Here is a 22,391-nt window from a genome sequence, read left to right as displayed (position 1 = left end):
ATTATTGGATTTGAGCTCAATTAAATAATTTTCAGGTCAGAATCTTGTCTTATCAAAGAAAGTGGAAATAGGACAAAAGGATTTTTTTAAAGTAGGTCTTCAAACTAACATGCCTGAGGTGTCAGAGATTTAGTGAGACATTTAGTAAGATTTAGTAAGACATCAAAGATATGTGCAAAGTGAAGGATTATTAAGATGATTATTTTATGTTGACATATAAGAAGGGACAACTTGATTCAGTGTGAGCATTAAGTTTATAGTTGTGTAACAATACCTTGAGCTGAATTTAATGATTTAACATGTTTTTCTATATATGTGTAAAACATAAAGCAAGTAAAATCTTTTTTAGTGTGATAAAGTTACTGAAGGAAAAAATATTGTGTAGCAATTTTGCATGACCTCTGATTTCCCATTTTTCACATCTTTTATTCTCTCTAGTCCTACCTGAAAAGATGGACAATAGTCTAAGTTTGGAAACTCAGATTAGGTTTTAAGCATAGGAAGCCCTTTTTAAATTAAACAACTTACTGGCAAATACTCCTGTAAAGGGTTTATTTTTTGAACCGAAACATTATATTTCTTGAATTTTTGAATATTCAGTTTTATTAAAGCAAGCCATACCTGTTCTGAGTAATGTGGTGTTATGTGCAGTAGAGTTCATTTAGGGTGGAGTGGTTAGATTGCAATGATTTTAAATCAAGCCTCCACCTCAGAAACCTAGGAATGTTAGTAGGAGATTTAAAAAGGTCCACAGCTTGCCAAGAACTTCAGCTATTCTGATAAACAGTTTGATTACTGATGCTTAGTTTTGCATACTAAACAGGTTATCCAAGTCTTTGACTTGATGCTTGTTGCGAAGATAGTATTTGAATCACCCTTCCCACCAACATACTCATTTATTTGTACATTTAAATGTCATTTTCTGTGAATATGTCAGTATGCCACAAAGCATGGCAAAGTTTCCTATGACCACATGCCTCACCTTGACTTTCTGCACACTTCTATTACTTAAGAATGGAGTAGGAAAAATTATATATATGTAAGAAAGAATGCATAAAGTGGTATATTTTGGAAAAGTAGATTTAGGGGCACCTGGGTGGCTCAGTGGGTTAAAGCCTCTGCCTTCGGCTCAGGTCATGATCCCAGAGTCCTGGGATTGAGCCCCACATCAGGCTCTCTGCTCAGTGGGGAGCCTGCTTCCCCCTCTCTCTCTGCCTGCCTCTCTGCCTATCTGTGATCTCTGTCTGTCAAATAAATAAACAAAATCTTAAAAAAAAGAAAAAAGTAGATTTAAATTTTTTAATTTGAAAACAACAGCATATAAAAGGCCTCTGAAAGTTGAATGCAAAATCATGTGAAAATTGTGCCCAAGAATTTTATGCCAATTGACATAATTTTTTTCTGGATAAAGAATCTGATTTTGCTAGACCACTTAACCATCCTCTCATATGGAAAAAAATATGTTGGTGACATGTTTAAAGTGCCTTCAATAGTATTTAAAGTGAACGATCTTCAAACCGAATAGCTATTTATATACTAAAAGAGGGGAATCCTCTATGTCTGCACACTGATTTCAAGGTCCAAGATAATTCAATATATTCAGAGTGAAGCCCTTTACAATGGCTGGTAATGGCCTATATAATCTGCCTTACTCCACTTTCCACTTGGACTTCATCTACTTCTTTTCCCCCTCTTACTTCTGATCTACCTATATCGACTTCCTTGCTATAGCCAAACATGCCAGGCATTCTCTTTTTTAAGCCTTTGTCCTAGCTGCTCCCTCTGCCTTGAACAATTCCTTAGACATCTGCTAGGAGAACTCCCTCACCTTCTTCAAATCTCTGCTGAGACTTAATTTTCTCAGTAATGCCTATCCTGTCCATCTTATTTAACATTGTGACTCTCCCCATTCTGGATCCCCTTTACACTGCTTTTTCTGCACCACATTTATCACCTTGTAACATACTGTATAAATTTTCTTATATATTGTGTTTATTGTTCATTTCTCATCTAGAATGTAAACCTCATGAGAGAAGGACTTTCTGTCTTTTTCGTTGCCTGCTTAACCTCAGTCAGTGTCTGAAGAAATGCTTGTACATTGTAGGCTGACAGTAAATATTTCTTAAATTAATGAACATTTCTATGATCTGCTTGATTACTGTTGAATCAGGAGCCACTTTAAGCATGTGAGATGTTTCAAAGTCAAACTTCCTCAAAGAAAGTGTGAAAATGAGCAAAGGAAATCCCATCTAAAATGGTGTTACGAAGCCCTGAAGGGGGACTTCTCACACACCACCACTTCCCATCTTTTATGGTCCCCAATAGGAAAAAGCTTATCTGTACCTTCCACAATAGGAAGCTTACTTTACTACCACAGTAATAGAAAGGAAGATGTCCTACTGTCTCAGCAACAACTCAGCCAATGAGAAGTTGCCACAAGGGAACTCTTGCTCTCTCCTTCAATGGACTCTAACCCAAAAAGCTTCCAACTTTCTCCTTTCCTCTATAAAAACAACCCCCTCTTTGTTCTCCCAAGTTGCCTATGGTTTGGCACAGTTTGAAAGTGCCAAACTGCTATTCTGAACAAATTTATTTTGCTGGCAAATTAACTGGTTATCTTAAGGTTGACAGGATGATTGATTGTTACCTACTGCCCACAATAAAATTTTCATTTCCCAATCTCCAGCAAAAAGATTGATTTTTCCAAGGAAGTAGTAGAAATGGGTAAAATTATAATTTCAAACACACAGGAGAAAATAAATAAATGAAGATTCTGGTGATGGTTTGCTAAGTTTCATTAAGCATTAAAACAATGCTGGTTGGGATGTCCTAGAGACAACCAGAAACTGCAATCTCGACTGAGAGGTTTCCTGTTGGACTTCTAAGTAATATCCAACAGGGCGATCAAGTCCATGGAAGTCCTGAATAACAAGCAATTAAATCTATTTGTTTTTCAGGTGCAGGCTTAACACTGAATACATACCCTCCTCCAGGGTTTACCTCAGTTCTGCCAACCTAAAGGTTCATGAGTTAGATGAAATAACGCAGCTACTCAATACTACTGAATACATCAGTGAAGGAAAGTTGGCAGTTCTACCTGGTCATTCCACCTGTTTGTCTAAGCCCAAGTAACTGAAATCTAAATTCTGTGACTTTGTCCACCTCTGTGGTGAAAATCCAAACGGGTAATTCAGAGCTCGGAGTGTCCCTGGTAGATCCCCGCCAACCCCCTTCCTGCCCCTAACATCTGAGCACAGCCAGTGACTCCATGATCTGGACGAACAAGCTCACTCACTTCAGGTCTGCTCTCCTCAGAGGGCAAAGATGGGTCGGGGTCGCGTGTCATGCCCCCGTGTTTTGAGACTCTTGTGAATTGGGTCCGTTTCGTGGACATTTGGCACGAGGTGGCCCGAGTGCACACCTCCCCCTGGGCCGTTTGGGGACGTTGCAGAGGTGGCACAGGCCCAGAGTGGAGCGGGACCTGCCGCCCGCGCGTCGCCAAAGACGACGATTCTGCTGCCGGCGCAGATGTCCACAGGGCACTACCGGGTAAAACTTCTTGAGCTCCACCCACCTGGGCGGGGCTCAGGCTCGGCCCAACCACTGCGCGCGGGAGGGGAGGCCGTACCAATATCGCAGTCCTAACATGAGCGCCGACTCCTATCGTGGGGGTTCCCACTCCTTCCTGAAAGGCTCCCTCTTCCTGCTATACTCGCCGCAACTCCGAAAAGCCCCGTCCTATTCTTCCTACCCCGTTTCCTCCGCGCCCCCCCCCCGTCTCGCTTGGTGCGGTCCCGTGTCGCTGGTCACGCGGCAGCGGGGCGCGGCCTTCCAGGAGCCCAGGTGGTGTTTCTCACAGCCTTTGCCCGGGCCTTTGGAGCGGTTTTGCGGCTGGGATGATGCCACGCTGGGGTCGCGTAACCTTAGTCCTCCTAACCGCGGCTGCAACCTGTGCCTTGGCGCAGCAGGCGCCGCCGGTGAGTGAGCTCTAGGGGAGGGCGCAGAGGCGCGGAGGTGGCGCAGGTGCGGGTGTGGCTGGTCAGGTGGGACGTGAGGAACAGCGGGTGCCGGGCACCATCATTCCGGGGGGCCTGTGGTATACTTTGCGGGTGTGTGGGTGCAGAGTGGACTGGTGAACCCTGTCCCGGGATGATTCCGTACAAGCTGGGACAAGAAGGCCTTTCAGGGAGATCCTAATCTATGTACAAGCCTGGTTGTGATTTGGGCACCCCCAATTTGAGTGATTGCGCTTGTTCTACCAGTCCCAGGCTCGCGCATCCTGAACTGCTAAGAGAAAAAGTCCCAGTCGTCTTGTGTACATAACTCAGTTAAGCGACGGACTGCTTGATAACTGGTTTTCTCTGCCAGGTGACAGGTGCTGCAAGAGTAGTTGCAGCCTAGGCTCCTGAGGTCCCTGGGAAAGGCCCATTCGTCCCCAGTCAGGGCAGTGGGAGCAGCTCAGGCCCTGGTGTGGCTGCTGTCGCCTTACCCTCTTCCTCCCCCAGTCATGGGAATGCCTGTCCCGTGGCTCTTTCCCTAAAAGGAAGTCACAGGAACCCAGACTTTGTGACTGCAAGAGGGACCAGCGAGGGACCAGCCAGAGAAGGAAGTAGATTCAATGGGAAAATGTCTAGCCAGAGGTTACACTATTGTTTACTGAAGCATGCCTAAACTCTGGCCTCTTGACACCTAATCTGGAGCTCTTTATACTTCTCTTCTTTAAAAACAGTAACTCCACTTTTCTTTGCCAAGAGATCAGATAAAGAGGAATTTGGGTGCATCTGACTTAAGGTTAGATGAGGGTGGTCTTGAATAGCTTAGGTAGGGTATAGGTAGTGGGAGCAAGGTATGTATTCTCTTCTTACTCTTTTATTTTTCTAAGAAGAAATGATCTAAAAATGGAATCATGATGGGATATTATTTATTCATTAAAATTGATGGGCTACTAAGCAGTAAAAGTGGAATAAAATAGCATGTACAGTGATTTCAGTAACAAGAACACACAATATATACATGTAGACAAGGATTAGAAGGGTATAAGAAATAAAATTAGTTTACTTTAGTGTGTGTAGGGAATTAATATGCTGTAAAGTGGTTGAGATTATGAGAATTTTAAAAGAATTTAACTCTTTGGTACCTTAAATGCCCTTTAGTCAAAGGCCACCAGGAAACACACCTGTAGTTTAACAAATTGGGTTTATTACTGTTTGCAGTGAGAGAGAATGTACACCATGGGCAGTTTGGGGTCTCTCCATAAAAGGGCATTTGGCAAAACCTATTTAATAGTTTGGACTTTGGTTGTGTGATTTGTGGCTAGGTCCAAGGAATAGGGGGTTTGCTCTATGTTGGATATTTTTAGAAGGTGGGGCAATACTATGATTGGGTAAAGAAGAAGCATTCATTTAGCAAGAGAAGGGGGTGTGTGGCATTTTGTGGGTTGCACAATACCCTTGTTTTTGTCTGTGCTTAAACAGAATCATGAAGTAGCCTTGCTTTGTTTCACTTTATCATGTCTCAGAGTCACCTGAACTGAGGTAGGTATTCTGTGAGATTGATTATAACCAACGTAACAGAAGTGGCCTGGACACTCACATGTCATTACCAGTTAATAATATTGGGGTCTAATTGTGAACCTCTGAGCAGTTTCAGTTGTTAGGGGATGCTTTTTTTTTTTTTTTCCTTTCTCAATACTTTATTCTTTCACGCAAGAGAGTTTTTGAAAAGCTATCTTTAAAACAAAATAGTTCTTATCTAGAATAGTGGTTGTGAAAAATCTAGTCTAGCCACTGGTGTCACTTGGGAAGCTATTTTTACAAGACTTTAATGAGATGAGAAAAATTAGGGCATAAAACCAAAATTATTAATTTAGAGTGTTATCTTTTATTCTTATTTGATGGCTTTTCAGTTTTTGTTGTTAAAGTGTTCTTTTATGTATGTGGGGTTTTGTTTGTTTTTTAACCTTTCCACATGGGAGAATGAAAATTTGGATTCCCTTGTGCTGGGCTTTTCTTAAACATTAATCTGGGAAATGCTGGCTGAAAAGGACCTTTGGAACCTTGTCACATTCTCTGACAAAAAAAAGCAGTTTTTCACTTTGAATCATATGATAAACTGTTCATATCCGCATAGCAACAAAAGATATTTCAAAACTTCTTTTGATAAATGTGAACAGTGAGGACTGGCTTTAAATTACAAACAAAAACCATTTGATTTGGAATGTCTATGGATTTTGTGTTTGAGGCTTTTCAGAATATAGCATATTTTAAGGTTTTCCTGAGTCATTCTTTGTTACTAATTTTATTAAAAGACCTACTAAAAGGTGGTGGTGGTGGGAGTGGCACAAGAAATATTTGAAGAGGGAGATGAAGACAGTGTCATGGAGGGCTCTATGGACCTGGTTAAGGGTTTTCACTTTTAAAAGATCAGTCTGGATTGGAAGGGAGCAAAGGTGGATATGAGGAGACTAGTTGGGGGAGAAAATAAGGTGCAGGATGTACCATGTCTACACACCTTAAGAAGGTGGTGTAGTGGAAAGTGAGAGAAGTGGATGGTTCTAGAGAAAAGTAGGAGATACAATGAGTAGAAGGAAGGATTAGATGAGGATGAGGGACAGGCACTGTCCTCAAGTGCTGAGTTGGCTGAATTGTGGTATCACTGCCAGGAAACACAAGAAGGGAAAAGTTGCGGGGTGGAAGAATGAAGATTGTTTTTATTCTAGTTATGTTGAATTTCCAGTGGCACCAGGATATCCAGAAGACCTTTGGGACTAGAGCTCAGAAGAGGGAAATGGGAGTTGGAGACATACTACTTGAAGCCATTGGAGCAGATGAACATTGAGCAGACAGATGACATAGAGAAGAGGACAGAGCAAAGGTTAGGGCACCCACACACATATGTGTCAGGTAGAGAAGAAATGGCAAAGTTTTGTGGGTTTTTTTTTTAAGATTTTATTTATTTATTTGACAGAGATCACAAATAGGCAGAGAGGCAGGCAGAGAGAGAGGAGGAAGCAGGCTCCCTGCAGAGCAGAGAACCCGATGTGGGGCTCGATCCCAGGACCCTGGGATCATGACCTGAGCCGAAGGCAGAGGCCTTAATCCACTGAGCCACCCAGGTGCCCCAAGAAATGGCAAAGTTTTAAAGCAACAGCCAGAGTGGGAGAGAGTGTTGCAGAAGCAAAGAGGAGAGGGTGGGACAGGTATCTCCCTGTGTTGGGTGCCTTTATAACAGTCAGGTGTCTGTTATACTTGGTAGTTGGAGGTCATTGGTCACCTTGGCCTGAGCAGTGTTGGGAACAGAATAAGTTGCTGTAGGCGGAGGAGTGATGAGAAGGAAAGGAAGCCGAGTGGGAGAGATGACCGTTGTCAGTAATAAATCTGAGCAGATTCTGAAAATGCGTGAGAATGAAACATAATGGCTCAGTAATTAATTGCTGAGTCAAACTTATTCTTATGCATCAGCTTCTTAAATCAGCTTCTCATATGAGTGATAGTATCTTTGACGTTATAGCTAGTAGATCAGCTTTTAGCCATGATTTTTATGAAGTTTCCTAAAACCACATACACCCTTTCTGGCCTGGCCAATATTACTGTACTGCATCTGCTTTCCCCCAGTACTCCAAAGGAAGGAACACGCTGATATAATCTCTTCACTTAGTCAACAGATATTGCAGGCCTACTGTGTGCCACATTATGTTCCAGATGCTGGTAATGAGTTAGTGATAGATATAAAGGTCCCAGCCCTCATGGAAGGTTTATTCCCATTCCTTTCACCTAAATATTCCTAGTTTAATAGAGTGCCATCCCATCAAAGGTCAGAAAACAAACTTTGCTTGCCCATTTGAGTTTGTTATATGTGCAAGAAATATGCCTTACTCAATGTGTTTGCACAATGTGTTTATAAATGTGTTTGCTCTATTGTACACAGAGAATATTTTAAGAAACAAATCATATTTAGGAAATAATTGTTGGTGAATTTAAGAATTAAAATTGCCTTGCTAGAATTAATTTGACTTCTTTTTTGATGGTATGAGTACTGGAGTGAGCTGTGTAATTTCTTCAGATTACCTTTCATTGCCTTTTTCTAACTGTGTGAGTAAGACAAGGACATGAGGGCTTCCTGAACTTTTTTTAAAGTCTTAGAAACATACATTTCATGGAAGTTCTTACTAACTCCACAGGACGCAAGTATTTCGAGGAGTTGGATAAGTTATGTCATTTCTTTTAGTCAAGGAGCATTTGAGTTGTTAATGGAAGAATTTTCACTTTCTACATTATTTTCCTGTGGCAAGTAGCTCTGTAATTTTTTTTTAATGAATGGGGAAGAAATAAGACTCCTTAATCTCTAAGAGGTTCAAATTCCTATCAAATGATTAGAGTAACTAGGAAATTCATTGACCCAGAAAGTATTTACAGAACATTTTACAGAGATTTTCACTACTTCCTCTGGTCCTAGGAAACAAATATAGGAGAGAGCAAGTGAGAGAGAGGTTGAAAGCCCCAGTTGGTTGTGTGCTTGCCCCCCTGTGATAGAGCAGCACAATATGCCAAGCCGTCTGTATAAACCTCTACATATCACCTATTTATAGTCTTTACCTATCATCTGTTTAAATTTTGCCTGTCTTGATAAGGTTGTCTTATTGTGTAGAGTTAAATTTGGAGATAGTAAGAACCTTTAAATAACAAATGAGCATGTTGTAATTCCATTTCAAGTCTCTACATAGATTTTGAAGCTGTCTTTCCTTGTAGAAGAGTCCCTTGAAAGTGAGAATGCGGCTGTCTCCACTCTACCCCCAAATCTAACCTGTTTAAAATGACCTTGGTGTTCATACCTTCTGAGCACCTGAAACACCCTCATCTTACACTGCTACCTTTAAAATTTTCAATCACAGTTACACTTTCCTCTTTCAGCGAGATTCTGTGTAGATGTCATGTCTGTACATGGTGCTTGTTTATTGCTGCCAGGATTATCAGAGCACAATCTTGTTGGCCTCAGACTCCCACATACATGATGGCGAGGCTGCTCTCCCTTTTGGGGCAAGTTGAATGCTCTCCTAAGACTGACAGAGCACTTTCAGCGTCTCTCACATTGTCTCATAAGAAGCATGCCTTGCCTTGATTTTTATGTTGGCTTTTGCACTTAGGCCATGCGGATATAATTATTAGGAATAGATGAGCATTATTCCATTGCACAACTTGCTGAGTTGATTCTAGTGATCATCAAAAACCCTGAAGGAGATGCACATTTTTCCCTATTAGGAGTTAAACTGAGACATTGGCTTTATTGCTGTCTCTGTGGGAAACCATGTGAGAGAGGGAGCAGGGGAAGGAAGCTAGACTGGGACTTTGGAGACTGGTTCTGTCACCAGCTGTGTAACCTTCAGTCAGTGATGGAGGTGGGCCTTGCATCCTAAATGTGAACCTAAAGTTCCTGATAACTTGAAATTCAGTAAAAGGGCATAAATTGGATTTTTATGAATTAAATCATATTCTAACCCAAAAGTTCTTATATTTAGAAGAATCTTACAGTGGATAAGTTAGAATGAAATATGAGTTGCATTTCTAAAGTTAATAATTTGCTCTTATTAAATGGTGTCTATGGAAAATTAATAGTTGCAACTTAAGATTTTCTTAAATAGAGTGCTACTTTTTAGTGTCCATTTCTAACTTTGCTAAACAAGGACAGGTGAACTTAGAGTACTGTGCCTACATTTCATTTATATGTTGTTGTCTTTTTTTTTTTTTTAAGATTTTATTTATTTGAGAGAGAGAGGAAGAGAGCTTGCAAGAGTTGGGGAGGGGCAGAGGGAGAGAGGAAGGAATCTCAAGCAAACTCCACAGTGAACACAGAGCCCAATGTGGGGCTCCATCCCACATCCCTGAGACCATGACATCCCCTGAAACCAAGGGTCAGGCTCTTAACTGAGTAAGCCACCCAGGCACCCCTGTTGTTGTTTTTAATTCCAGCTACTTGACATACAATGTAATATTAATTTGAGCTGTACAATATAGTGATTCAACACTTCCATACATCATCCATGCTCATCAGTACAAGTGTGCTCCTTAATCCACACCCTCCCCTCTGATAACCATCAGTTTGGTCTCTATAATTAAGAGTCTGTTTCTTGATTTGACTCTCTCTTTTTTCCACCTTTGCTCTTTTGTTTTGTTTCTTAGATTCCACATATGAGTGAAGCCATATGGTATTTGTCTTTCTCTGACTTATTTCACTTAGCATAATTACTCCATGTGATTGGAAATGGCAAGATTTTGTTTCCCTTGCCTCAGGAGACATATGTAGAAAAAAGTTGCTTCAGCCGATGTCAAAGAAGTTACTGCCTGTGCTTTTTTCTAGGATTTTTATAGTTTCATGTCTCACATTTAGGTCTTTAATCCGTCTTAAATTTATTTTTGTGTATAGTATAAGAAAGTGATCCAGTTTCATTCTTTTGCATGTTCTTGTCCAGTTTTTCCAACACCATTTGTTGAGATTGTGGGTTTTTTTTTCCCCCACTAGATATTCTTTCCTGTTTTATCTAAGATTGACCATAGAGTTGCATGTTTGATTTTGGGTTTTCTTTTCCATGATCAATGTGTGTTTTTTGTGTATCATTATGTTTTGATCACTACAACTTTGTAATATAACTTGACGTTATGCCTTGTTACTTGATTTTTGAAGTGCTTCCAGCTCTGCTTTTCTTTTTCATGATTGCTTTGGCTATTCAGGTTTTTTTGTGGTTCCATAAAAATTTTAGAACTCTTTGTTCTAGATCTGTGAAAAATGTTGATAGGGATTGCATTAAATGCATAGATTGCTTTGGGTAATATAGTCATTTTAACAGTATTTCTTCTTCCAATCCATGAGGATGGAATGTATTTCCATTTCTTTGTGTCATCTTCAGTTTCTTTCATCAGTGTTTTGTAGTTTTCAGAGTACAGTACTTTTTCCTCTTTGGTTAAGTGTATTCCTAGGTATCATACTATTTTGGGTGCAGTGTAAGTGGGTTTTTTTTTTTTTTTCTTAATTTCTCTTTATGCTGCTTCATTATTGGTGTATACAAATATAACAGATTTCTGCAGATTGTTTTTATATCCTGCAACTTTACTGAATTTGTTGATCAGTTCTAGCAGTTTTTTGCTGGAGTATTTTGGGTTCCTTATATATAGAAGCATATAATCTGAAAGTTTTTCTTTTTCCTTACCAGTTTGGTTGCCTTTTATTTTTACTTTGTTGTCTGACATTTATGGCTAGAACTTCCAGTTCTGTGTTGAATAAACATGGTGAGATTGGACATCCTTGTCTCATTCCTGACCTTAGGAGGAAAACTCAGTTTTTGCCCTTTTAAGGATGATGGTAGCTGTGGGTTTTTGATAGATAGACTTCATTATGCTAAGTTATGTTCTCTCTGAACCTACTTTGTTGAGAGTTTTTATCATGAATGAATGTTATACTTTGTCATAGGCTTTTTTTGGTGTTTAATGAAAAGATCATATGGGTCTTACCTTTTTCTTACTGATGTTATCATGTTGATTGATTTGTGAATATTGAACCATCCCTGAAACCCAGGAATAAATCCTACTTGATCGTGGTGAGTGATATTTTTTTTTAAATGAATTGTTGGATCTAGTATTTTGTTGAAGATTTTTGGCATCTGTATTCATTGCAAATATTGGCCTGGAGTTCTTTTTTTGTAGTGGTTTATCCAGTTTTGATATCAGGGTAATGCTGGCCTCATGGAATGCATTTGGAAGTATTACTTCCTTTTCTACTTTTTAAAATAGTTTGAGAATAGGTAGTAAGACTTCTTTTAATGTTTGGTAGAATTCTCTGTGAAGTCACTGGTCCTGGATTTCTGTTGGTTGGGAGTTTTTTGATTACTGACTCAGTTTCTTTGCTGGTTATTATCAGTCTGTTCAAATGTTTTATTTCCTCCTGCTTCAGTTTTGGTATTTTATATGTTTCTAGGAATGTATCCATTTCTTTGAGGTTATCCAATTTGTTGTCATACAGTTTTTCATAATATTCTCCTATAATAGTTTGTATTTCTGTGGTGTTGCTTGTTATTTCTCCCATCTCATTTGTGATTTTATTTGAGTTCTTTTCTCTTTTTTTCTTGATAAGTCTGGTTAGAGGTTTATTAATTTTATTGATTTTTTTTTCAAAGAACCAGCTCCTGATTTCATTGACACATTGTTTTTGTTTGTTTTTAGTTTTATATTGTTTACTTATCCCCTAATATTTATTATTTCCTTCCTTCTGTTCATTTTAGGTTTTGTTTCATTTTCTAGCTCCTTCAGGTATAAGGTTAGGTTGTTAGGTTATTTATTTGATATGTTTCTTGCTTCTTGAAGTAGGCCTGTATTGCTAAAAACTTCCCTTTTAGAACTGCTTTTCCTGCATTCCAAAGGTTTTGGACCATTCTGTTTTCATTTTCATTTGTTTCCATTTACTTTTTTAATTTTCTCTTTTATTTCATGGTTGACCCATTTATTTTTAGGAGCATGGTATTTAACTCCCGTGTATTTGTGCTCTTTGCAGATTTTTCTTGTAATTGACTTCTAGTTTCATAGCATTGTGGTAAGAAAAGATGCATGGTATGCTTTGATCTTTTTAAATTTGTTGAGGGCTTATTTTATGAGCTAATATAACATCTGTTCTGGAAAATGTTTCATGTGCACTTGAACATGTATATTCTGCTGTTTTAGGGTGGAATGTTCTGAGTATATCTGTTAAATCCATCTGTTGTAGCATGTCATTCGAAGCTATTGTTTACTTGTTGACTTTCTGTTTAGGTGATTCATCCGTTGAAGTAAGTACAGTGTTAAAGTCCCCTACCATTCTTGTACTATTTTATTAGTTTCTTTGTGTTTGTTATTAGCTGTTTTATGTATTTGGGTGCATAAATATATACAGTTGTTATATCTTCTTGTTGGATTATCCCCTTTATGATTATATAACGTCCTTCTTTGTCTCTTGTTAGTCTTTCTTTAAACTCTAGTTTGTCTAATATGAGTATTACTACTCTGGCTTTCTTTTGACATCCATTTGCATGATAGATATTTGTCCATTCCCTGACTTTCAATCTGCAGGTGTCTTTATGACTAAAATGAGTCTCTAATAGGCAGTATATAGATGGGTTTTGTTTTTGTTTTTGTTTTTTTGTTCTATCACCCTGCATCTTTTGATAGAAGTATTTCATCTGTTTACATTCAAAGAAATTACTGATAGATAGGTATTGTCACTTTACTATTTGTTTTATATTTGTTTCTCAAGTTTTTCTCTGATCCTTTCTCGTGTTTTTCTCTTTCATGGTTTGCTGATTTTCTTTAGTGATATATTTGGATTTCTTCCTCTTTATTCTTTGCATGTTTATTAGTGGTTTTTGATTTATAATTCCCATTAGGTTTATGTATAACCTCCTCTGCATATGGCAGTCTATATTAAATGAATGGTCCTTTATGTTGGAATCCATTCATTACTCCTCTCCTCCCCATGTTTTAGGTATATGTTGTTAAATCTTACATCCTTTTATTTTGTGAGTTTCTTGACTGATTTCTTACAGAAATATTCATTTTTACTGCTTTTGTGTTTCCTACCTTTATACTGTCACCTTTGGTCACTCCTTTCTACTCTAAGAGTCCCCCCTAATATTTCTTGCAGAGCTGGTTTAATGGTCATGCTGTCCTTTAGTTTTTGTTTGGGAAATTCTTCATCTCTCCTTCTATTCTGAATGATATGCTTGCTGGAGATAGTATTCTTGGCTACAGATTTTTCCCTTTCAGCACTTTGAATATATCGTGCTTCTTTCTTCTGGCTTAGAAGGTTTCTGAGGAAAAATCTCCTGCTGGCCTTATGGGTTTTCCCTTTTAAGTTACTGTCTTTTTCGTCTTCATGTTTTTAAATTTTTTTCCCCTTATCACTCTATTTTGCCAATTTAATCGTAATATTTCCTGGTGTGGATCTGCTTTTCTTGACTTTGATGGGAATTCTCTGTGCCTTCTGGATTAGGGAAGTTTTCAGCTATTACTTCCTCAAATAAGGTTTCTATTCCCTTTTCTCTCTCCTGTTCTTTTTTTTTTTTTTTTAAGATTTTATTTATTTTTTTGACAGAGAGAAATCACAAGTAGGCAGAGAGGCAGGCAGAGAGAGAGGAGGAAGCAGGCTCCCTGCCGAGCAGAAAGCCCGATGCGGGGCTTGAACCCAGGACCTGGGATCATGACCTGAGCCGAAAGCAGTGGCTTAACCCACTGAGCCACCCAGGCGCCCCTCTCTCTCCTGTTCTTTTGGGAGTCCTTTAATATAAATGTTATTACACTTGATGGAGTCACTGAGTTCCCTAAATCTTTTCTCTTATTGCATAGTTTTGTCTCTTTTTTGTTCATCTTGATTATTTTCCATTGCTCTGTCTTCTAGATCACTAATTCATTCCTCTGCTTCTTATCCTGATGTTCATTTCATCATTGTGTTTGTCATTTCATTTATTGTAGCTTTTCTCTCTGCTCTGTTACTCCTGTGTGTGTTAAGGGTCTCATTCAAACCTTCTACTCCTTTCTCAATTCCAGTGGGTATCCTTATGATCTTACTTTAAATTCTCTACCAAGCATGTTACTTATATGTGTTCAGCTTAGATTTATGGCCTTGTCCTGTCCTTTCATTTGGGATAAGTTTCTCTGTCTTCTCATTTTGTTTAAGTCTCAGTGTCTGCTTCTGTCTGTTGGGAAAGTCAGCATCTCCTGTTCTTGAAGAAAATGGTCTTACAAAGAAGAGGTCCTGTAGTGTCCTGCCATATAGTGTCCCTTGTTTCCCAGGGCCTGGTGCTTCTGATAGTGTCTCCACTGTATGTTTCTTGTGCTCTGCTGTCCTGTTCTGTTCTTTTCTGGCCACTTTATCTTTCAGGCCACTTGTCTGCAGAAGCTCTCTTTGCCTGTTGTGGGCATGGTTTGGTTCCTGGCCTAATTGTGCTGGATTTTGACTAGGTGTGCTCTGGTCTGTTCGTGACATGAGACTATTGTCACTGCAGCTGGAACAGAAGCTCTGCAAACTCCCATGTTGGGAGGTACAGTTTGAGCAGGGGTTTGAGCTGGTCTTCTGAGGGAAGGGAAGCACTGTGCTAGGACTGAGGCAAGTGTGACTTGGGGAGGGGGGGGGTTCCACTGGGGGTAAACGTTTGGGACTTGGTTAAGCATATTAAGTAGTGAGTGTGGGTACAGCGCTGCTTCCTGCAGCTGACCCTGGGCTTATGCTGATGGGTGTGGGAGGGAAATGGCCAGCCAGTTCCTTTGTTCCTGCAGTGGTCTCTAGTGAATGTTGTCTCTCTGGGATGTGCTCAGAGATGAGCAAATAACCCCCCAGGTACTCTTTGGATTGTTATTTCCACACACTCTGTAGATTGTTTGCCTGCCTTCGCTCCAAGAGCTACACAGTACTCTCTGGGCTCTATCCCAGCCAAGCCCTCTGATCTTAAAAACTCTAGGCATTAAGCCCCAGAAGTTTCAGGAAATTATGAAATTTTGCCCTTCTCACTTCTCAGGGCAATTGCTAAGGGGGTGGGAGTGTTCATTTTCCCTTGTACTCCCTGTGTGCTGTTTTGTCTCTTGCCCTTCTCTGAGACCCTGCCTCCCTCCCCACTGCAGCAGTCATGATCTTTTTCCCTCCCATACTGCATCTCTGCACTTCCTACCTTCACTGTGGCCTCTTCTCTACCTTTAGTTGTGGAGTTTGTTCTACCAGTTTTCAGGTCAATTTCTGAGGTATATAGGATGATTTGATAGTTATCTAATTGTATTCATGGGATAAAGGGAGCCTAGAGTCCTCCCACTCTGCTACCATCTGTCCTTGTTCTATATGTTGTTATTTTAAAATAATTTTAGATAATGACAGTTTCAGACACTTAAAAATAATGTCAGAGAATCGTTCCTTGAAAATCTCCCCCATAATGTAAATGAAATTATACAATTTTTAAATTCAGTGTTTTAAAGTTTATATCGAAATATGTATAGTTCAAGAAAATCAAATTATATAGATAGGCTTATGATGAAAATCAGGTTTCCTGCTTCATTCTTTCTACCCCAATTACCTTTCCCTAGAAGTAAACACTTTTAACTGTATTCAGGTGATAGTCAGCAGAACCTGTGTTTACTCTCATACTAGTTGTGTGCAGCTCAGTCTGTTTTAATTAATTGGTGCTTCTGCCATATTGGGGCCTAAAAGTTTTAAGTCACTCCTGGTTATTTTTATGAATATTATTTTGATATGTTTATGCTTAATTTGTCTCAATTAATTTTAGGCATTGTTTTCTCTAATACTGCAATGATGGATAAAAATTTAGCTTACTTTCAACCATCTTTCCTGCATCTTTTTTTTTAAACAATTTTGAGATGTAACTGATATACAATTCACCCCCTAAAATTAGACAGTTCAATGGCTTCATTATATTCACAGAGTTGTGCAATCATTTCTCTAGTCAGTTTTAGAACGTGTTCATGAGCCCGAAAAGAAACTTCTTATCCCTTAGTCCTAACCCTGAAACCTACCCCTCCCCTTGGTAACCACAAATATACTTTGTCTCTATGGATTTGTCCTTTCTGGATGTTTTATGTAAAGAGGATCAGAAGTATGTGGTACTTTGTGATTGGCTGCTTTCACTTAGCATGTTTTCAAGGTTCATCCACACTGTAGCATGTAGCCATACTTCATTTCTATTTATGATTGAATAATTTCCATTGTATGGATATACCACATTTTGATCATCCATTTTTCAGTTAATGGACATTAAGTTTGTTTCCAATTTTGGTATTGTGAGTAATGATGCTATGAACATTTGTGTTTGTGTACATTTTTTGTGTGGACACGTTTTCATATCTTTTCAGTTTATAACTAGGAACAGAATTGTGGGGTCACATGGTAACTATATGTTTAACTGAGAAAGCACCAGTTTTCCAAAGCAGCTGCACTATTTTACATTCGCACTAGCATTGAATGAAGGTTCCAGTTTCTCCACATCCATGCTAACACTTTTTAATTTTATTATTATTGCCATCTTAGTTGCTGTGAAGTGGTATCTCATTGTGGTTTTGATTTGCATTTCCCTATTGGCAAATGATGTTTGGCATCTTTTCATGTGTTTACTGACTTAAATCTTTGAATAAATGTCTATTCAAATCCTTTGCCTATTTTTAAATTAATTTGTCTTTTTCTTATTGATCTTTAAGATATATATTCTAGATATAGGTCTTTTATCAAACATATGATTGGCTGTTGGCATAAATGTGAGGATTTATTTCTTGGACTCTCAATTCTATTTCACTGATTTGGAATCAAATCAATATTCCAGATATTTCCAAATATTCCAAAAATATTTGGAAACAAATCTATTCCATTGGTTTGTCTTTATGCTGATACTGCAGTGTCTTGTTTACTGTTGCTTTTATAGTAAGTTTCAAATTAGGAGGTGTCAGTCTTCCAACTTTGTTGGTCTTTTTCAAGACTATTTTGACTATTATTTGTTCCTTGAATTGCCATATGAAATTTAGTGTCACTTGACTTTCTACAGAGAAGGCAGATGGGATTTGAATACGTATTGCATCAAATCTATGGATCATTTGAGTATTGCCATCTTAGCAAAATTAAGCCTTCTGACCTATGAACATATATGGCTTCCATTTATTTAGGTCTTTAATTTCTTTTTACAGTGTTTTATAATTTACAATGTACAAGTCTTACACTTCTTTGTTTAAATTTATTACTAAGTATCATATTCTGTTTGATGTTATTTTAAGTTTCCTTAATTTCATTTTCAGTTTGCTCATTGCTACTGTATAAAATTGATTTTGTACATTGATTATGTATCCTGCAAACTTGCTGAATTCATTTATTATTTTTTAAAGTTTTTAGTGGATTTGTTAGGGCTTTTTTTGGGGGGGTATAATAAATTATATCATCTGGAAATAAGACAGTTTCTTTTCCAGTTTGGATCCTTTTTGTTTTCTTGCCTGATTGTTCTGGCTAGATACTCTAGCTCATGTGGTACATGTGGACATCCTTGACCCCTCCCACTTTTTTCTCCCTTCTCTTCTTCATTTCTGTATCCTTTTACCCTTGCATAGTCAACATCAATAACATAATTGTAATTGAGTCATCAATGATTTTTCTGTATATCTACTTTTTAAAAATGGAAAGAGTAAACAATGTTTAAAGAAGTATGATTTGTAAGTATTGGTTATTGCCCAACGTGCTGTGACTATATTTCCTTTTCTGTAATTCTAAAGCCACAAATCTAATGACACTGAAAGAATATTCAAATATATTTTCTACCACATATTCATATTCATGACACATTTTAGTTTGCTTCATGTTTATATCATGGCATTCTTGTACAAACGTTTTTCCTTAGAGTTTCTAATTGGTTTCTTTTCATTTTTTGTAATTAGAAGAAGAAACTAAACCTATGCCATCCTGACTGTATTCTTTTTTTGAGGGCGGGGCAGAGAGGGCATGTGAGCAGGGGTTGGAGAGAGGAAGAGAGAGAGAGAATCTTAAGAAGACTCCACACTGAGTGCAGAGCCCTACACAGAGGTCGAGCTCATGACCCTGAGTCATGACCTGAGCTGAAATCAAGAGTTCGGTGCTTAACCAACTGAGCCACCTAGGTTCCCCCATTCTACCTATGTTCTGTATATTATTCAATCTCTGATTTATTTTCTATTTGTTGTGTCCATTCTTAAAACTTACTAAATCCCTAATCTATTTGGGACCAATTTGTTTTTATTTGTACCATATTTTTCTGATACTGCAGTTTCTTCCTATAGTTTCTAGTTTTCTAGTTTTCTTTTGTTTTCTAGTTTTCTTTTGTTTGTAAAGTCTGTGCTTCTCTTGTAGCCTCAAGTTCTTCCAGCCCTTCAACCTACAGTTTATCCTATGGAATCTCCCTTTTTAGGACACCTGTTTCTTGGTGTCTAATGGGAGTGTAATTTCTCAGAGTTCCCTTTACAATGTATGTTGGAGCCATTATTTTGGGATCCTGTTCTCTTTTACTTGGTTTACTCCCTTGTTTTGCTAGAATATATCTTGAAGTAACTTAAGAAATAATGTGTGGGAGGTTCACTTTCTGTGTCCTTGCATTGACTTAAAATCGAAAACTTCATTAAATCCCAAAATTGATCAATGCCTTGACCAGTTAGAAAGTTCTAGTTTGAAATTAATTCCCTGCCGAGGAAATGATGGTGTCACTTTCTTCTGGCATTCATGTAGCTGTTGAGAAGTCTGATGGGAGTGTAATTCTTATTCTTGTATAGATACCCTCCCCCACCTAGTGCTAGAAGCTTTTTATTTCTTTATGTCTGAAATAGCACAGTAACGTGTCTCACTGAAGGCTCTTTTTTTTTGTTGTTTTTTTTTGTTTTTGTTTTTTTGAGTTATCAGTAGTTCTTTATACTTTAAAACACATCTCCATTCAGCTCTAACAAAATTTCTTCTATTATTTCTTTCATAATTTCCTTCCCTTTATTTTCTATGCTTTCTCTTTCTGGAAATCCTATTAATCAGATGTTGGATACTACCTATTAATTTTATAAACCTTTCTATTTTTTTTCCTACTGTGGTTTCTTTTATTATTTTTCCTTTTTCTTTTTTTAATTTAAATTCAATTTAGTTAACATATATTGGATTATTCTTTTCAGAATGAGAATTTCGTGCTTCATCAGTTGTATATAACACCCAATGATCATGACATCAAGTGCACTCCTTAATGCCCATCATCCAATTATCCCTTCCCCCGACACAGCACCCCTCCAGCAACCCTAAGTTTGTTTCCTAGAGTTTGGTGTCTTTTTTGGTTTGCCTCCCTCTCGATTTTCATCTTATTTTTCCTCCCCTTCCCCTATGTTCATCTGTTTTGTTTTTTAAGTAACACATATGAGAGAAATCATATGGTATTTGTTTTTCTCTGAATGACTTATTTCACTTAGCATAATGCACTATAGTTCCATCCACCCCATTGCAAATGGCAAGATTTCATTCTTTTTGGTGGCTGAGTAATATTTCATTACATACACACACACACACACACACACACACACACAATCTTCTTTATCCATTCATCTGTCAATGAACATCATGTTTGCATATTTTGGCTATTATGGACATTGCTGCTATAAACTTTGGGAGGCAGGTGCCCCTTCAAATCACTATGTTTATATTCTTTGGATAAACACCTTTCTTGTGTTTCCTATATGATTTATTTTTATTCTAAGACATATTTTCTCACCTTTACTGTCCTGTCTTTTTATTTCAGCAGTAATGTTTTTAATAATTTTGTTTACTTTTTTTTCATATCACCTTGTTTTTATTTTATTGGTATACTGAATTTTTCTTGAGGTTACTAGTAATCAGGAGTATTGAAACTGATCATTATTTTATATTACTTTTTTTTCTTGTGTTCCTTAAATTATTGAATATTTTTCTGTTAAGCTCTTTTTCATTTGTTTGTGCCTAAATATTAGAATAAGAGACCTTTTTTTGTACGTGGCTAGATAGTATATCTTTTAGGCATTGGGGGTTAAGAGCCAGATCAAAGATATTTTATAGGTACTTATATAAAATATATTTCCACAAATTTTTATTTATGAAAATATATTAACAAGTTAATACATTTTTTGTAATAGGTCTACTAATGAGAACAATTGATATGGAGTAGGCATTTTGCTTATTGGGATTCAGGTTTAGTGTTCCAAATTGATAGCAAATGTTTATATGTTATTCCTGATCTGCAATGAGATTTTACATATTTCATCCTCACCAGTGTCTTTTTGTGTGGATAGTGTGGTAGGATGAGTAATAGCTTCCCAAAGATGCCCATGTCCTAATCCTAAGAAGCTGTGACTATGTTCCTTTTGTGGCAAAGGGGACTTTGCAGATGCAATTGAGTAAAGGAGCTTGAGATGGGGACATTACACTGGATTAACCAGAGAAGCCCAGTATAATTACAGAGATCTGTGTAAGAGGCAGACAGGAGGCTATAGAAGAGAAAAGATGCTGTGCTCCTGGCTTTGAGGCTGGAGGGCCACAAGGCAAAGAATGTAGGTGACCTCCAGGAGATGGGAAAGTCAGGGGAACAGATTCTCCTTTAGAGCCCTGGAGGGAGCACATCCTGCAGACCCACTTTAGATTCTGACCTCCAGAGCTCTAGCATAATAAATTTGTGTTGTTTCAACCCATTATGTTTGTGGTAGTTACAGCTGCCATTGGAAACTAATATAATCAGGTGCTGCCAAATACTCTCTTAGTCCATGAGCATAGGATTTTAGTTTTTTAAAAGATTTTATTTATTCATTTGAGAGAGAGAGCCCAAGCAGGGAGGGACGCAGTGGGAGAGGGAGAAGACTCCCGCTGAGCAGGGAGCCCCACATGGGGCTCAATCCCAGGACCCTGAGATGATGACCTGAGCTGAAGGCAGATGCTTAACGGACTGAGCCAGCCAGGCGCCCCGAACATATGATTTTACAGGACAGTAGGGATGAGGCACTTACAGTTAATTTTTGGTAGTTAGGTGGTAGCTGCAGGATTGTTGGCTGATAAGATGAGGTAGAAGCAGCTATTGTGAGGAAGGGAGCTCCCTGAGAGGTTCCTGACTCAGAGTTGCAGTTATTCTGGAGGGTATTTTAAGGACATTAAATGAGGATGAAAGGAGAGTTGAATTGATGGGTCAATAAACAGAAAGTAACCCCATCCTGACCTCTGCATACAAAACTCCATCTGGTATTTACCACCAGGCAGAAAGCTAACACACACACAATCTCTTTCTCCTTCTCTTTGTTTACACGTACACACTACCTCCAAGGGTTTCCCTCTAAAGAAACTGAAAAAGTCATCTAGGAAGAACAAGAACACGGGTGTTCATGCTTTCCAGCTGTGGCTGGCACACCTCAGTCAGCAGGCCCAGTACAGCCTGCCACCTGTTTTTGTAAGACCTGCAAGCGAAGAATGGAGTTATTTTTTTTTTTTTTAAAGTTGGGAGGGAAAAATCCAAAGAAGATTAATATTTTGTGACATGTAAAAACTATATGGAATTCACATGTCGGTGTCCATCCACAGAGTTGTATTGGAACATAGCCACCCTTGTGTATTTGCTTACTGTCTGTGGCTGCCTTGCGTTACCATGGCTGTCGAGCAGAACCCGTGTACAGGGTCTTGTGGCTTTCCACTGCCGCTTGGCACACTTCAAGTGATAGTTTTGCAATTTTAACTTAACTGCATTATAAGTGCCACATGTATCAATGTACTATGTTATTTTAATCTTTAAAAAAAAAGTTAACGGGGCGCCTGGGTGGCTCAGTATGTTAAAGCCTCTACCTTCGGCTCAGGTCATGATCCCAGGGTCCTGGGATGGAGCCCCG

General features: G+C 38.4%; 1 protein-coding gene across 1 annotated transcript in view; it reads left to right on the top strand.

Moving 5' to 3' along the window:
- The first annotated feature begins 3,708 nt into the window (after nucleotides 1-3,708).
- Nucleotides 3,709-22,391, top strand: part of ASAH1 (N-acylsphingosine amidohydrolase 1) — a 49,368-nt gene continuing 30,685 nt past the window's right edge. Inside the window, exon 1 of the mRNA XM_047716616.1 lies at nucleotides 3,709-3,977. Coding sequence (XP_047572572.1) covers nucleotides 3,897-3,977 — 81 coding nt within the window. The 5' untranslated portion in view covers nucleotides 3,709-3,896. The remainder of the gene's footprint in view (nucleotides 3,978-22,391) is intronic.

The sequence above is a fragment of the Lutra lutra genome, chromosome 2 (genome assembly GCF_902655055.1).
Source record: "Lutra lutra chromosome 2, mLutLut1.2, whole genome shotgun sequence".
Taxonomy (NCBI): domain Eukaryota; kingdom Metazoa; phylum Chordata; class Mammalia; order Carnivora; family Mustelidae; genus Lutra; species Lutra lutra.
This window is presented reverse-complemented; position numbering and strand designations above follow the sequence as displayed.